Here is a 1,749-nt window from a genome sequence, read left to right on the forward strand (position 1 = left end):
TCGTATATCGCCATTCAACTTAAAAATGTCGAGATATTATTTTTGGTTCATATCGCCCAGCCCTATTACAGAGCATACGATTTCTGGTTAGCTTCTTAGCTTAGCCTCTTTCACAGCGACATACATCGCGGCAAACTGATCCAATCATTTTAAACTTCAGCAGAGGCCACGCCTCCAGCAAGAATCGCTTCTCTATAGCCGAGAGTCCAGACCCTCGTACGAAGCAAAGTGAAGGATAGGGGTCTGGTTTTTACCAGGCTACTAAATTTCTAAATTCTGCGATTATTCATTTGTTACATTATTTTTCGGTCAGTTCGGTTAATAAATATGGTTAGAATGAAAATGTGGAATTTAGGAAAAACTAGAGGTGCACTGATAAAACAGCCAGCCAATTTCTTGGCATGATTTTCTTAATTTTGGGAGATTGAAGATCTGTGGAAAAGATTGTCTTCTCATCTGCCTCCACAAAGATCTGAAAATCAGCCACTGTCCACTTTTGCTCTGCTGTGAGCACTATCTCATGTCTAGTTACAAGTTTGTGTTGTTTCAAGGGTACTGTTCAATGTTTTTCAGTAGAATAAGATTGGAACATTGAAGGTGCATTGTGAATTGTAAAGAATTAGAAGTTAAAGATATTTTTATTTACATTTTAAATAGAATAAATCATTTCAGACACATAACAAAGAACTGCTAAATGTAACCCAGAGATTACTGAAAGGATGTGGTTCTAAAATTAGTAAAATATCATGATTTAAAGTTGTGTTGTTTGCAAACAACAGCAGGAGAAATACAAAAGGAAATACAGCCCCAGACTAAAGTTTGTAAGAGTGTGTGGACCAGTATGTCAGAATCAATTATGTATGTGAGGTAGCACGGACACAGCCAAGGAGTCTCACCTGCTACATTCAATAAGGGTGACTTTGAGTCTGCCTTCCACCAGCTTGCTGTCCTGTACCGACAGGTCCAAATCAGTGGCTGAACCCAACGGAGGCTGTACTTGGAAGGGGAAGAAGGGTTTGTATCTGCAGAGAGAACCAGAAAACATCTTTACCATCTGAGAGATTAAACCTGAGAATTTATTTCAGTTTATTACAAATAACAGAGTTATCTAAGGCAACTGTACAGAGTGAGCTCACAGGTCCTGTTCAAAACCAAATCAATCCAATTCTATCCAGTAAGGATTCAGTCCAATACAGTCAGATTCAGTGCTGACAGGTGGACTACATCAGACTGAAGAGTGTAAGCAGCTGAAATGGTTAGAATACAGGTCAGTCTCTGACTGCTGTGTTCAGGTGTGGTTCATGTGTAAGAACTGGACTTAACTAAATAAAGAGTCATTCTAACAATACATGTCTGACAGGACACACACAGCCTTAGCCATCTTGGACTGCTTTAAATTTGTTCAGACAAATCCTCCCCATTAATCATGACCCCGTCTACAGAAGTGCTCTGATAAGATACAGTATGCTCACGTCATCACATATTTAAAGTAAAACCTTCAAAAACAGTCAATTTTCCACTTAAGGAAGCAAAAAACTCTCAGATAAACAATTCTTGTGTTTGTGTTACTCAACATTTTTTCCAGAAACTAGTCATTTTTTGTACTGAACACAATAAATTCTACACATATTTTTAGCACTTTTTTGTTCAAACTACCTGTTTCTACAGGGGGAAAAAACAGCTCAAATGTGAAAAGTATACTTTAAATTATTAATTTTAGAACAATTTAATTTTCTCTGTTTTTAAATA

The 1,749-nt window shown here is 37.3% G+C and overlaps 1 protein-coding gene across 1 annotated transcript in view; it reads right to left on the minus strand.

Annotated features, from left to right (window-relative positions):
* Positions 1-1,749, minus strand: part of pdzd8 (PDZ domain containing 8) — a gene marked incomplete at its 3' end in the record, with an annotated part of 21,580 nt that overhangs the window by 6,213 nt on the left and 13,618 nt on the right. Inside the window, 1 exon segment of the mRNA XM_014002941.1 lies at positions 897-1,022. Within this exon segment, the coding sequence (XP_013858395.1) occupies positions 897-1,022 (126 nt within the window).

This window comes from Austrofundulus limnaeus, unplaced genomic scaffold, assembly GCF_001266775.1.
Source record: "Austrofundulus limnaeus strain Quisiro unplaced genomic scaffold, Austrofundulus_limnaeus-1.0 Scaffold0, whole genome shotgun sequence".
Classification (NCBI taxonomy): domain Eukaryota; kingdom Metazoa; phylum Chordata; class Actinopteri; order Cyprinodontiformes; family Rivulidae; genus Austrofundulus; species Austrofundulus limnaeus.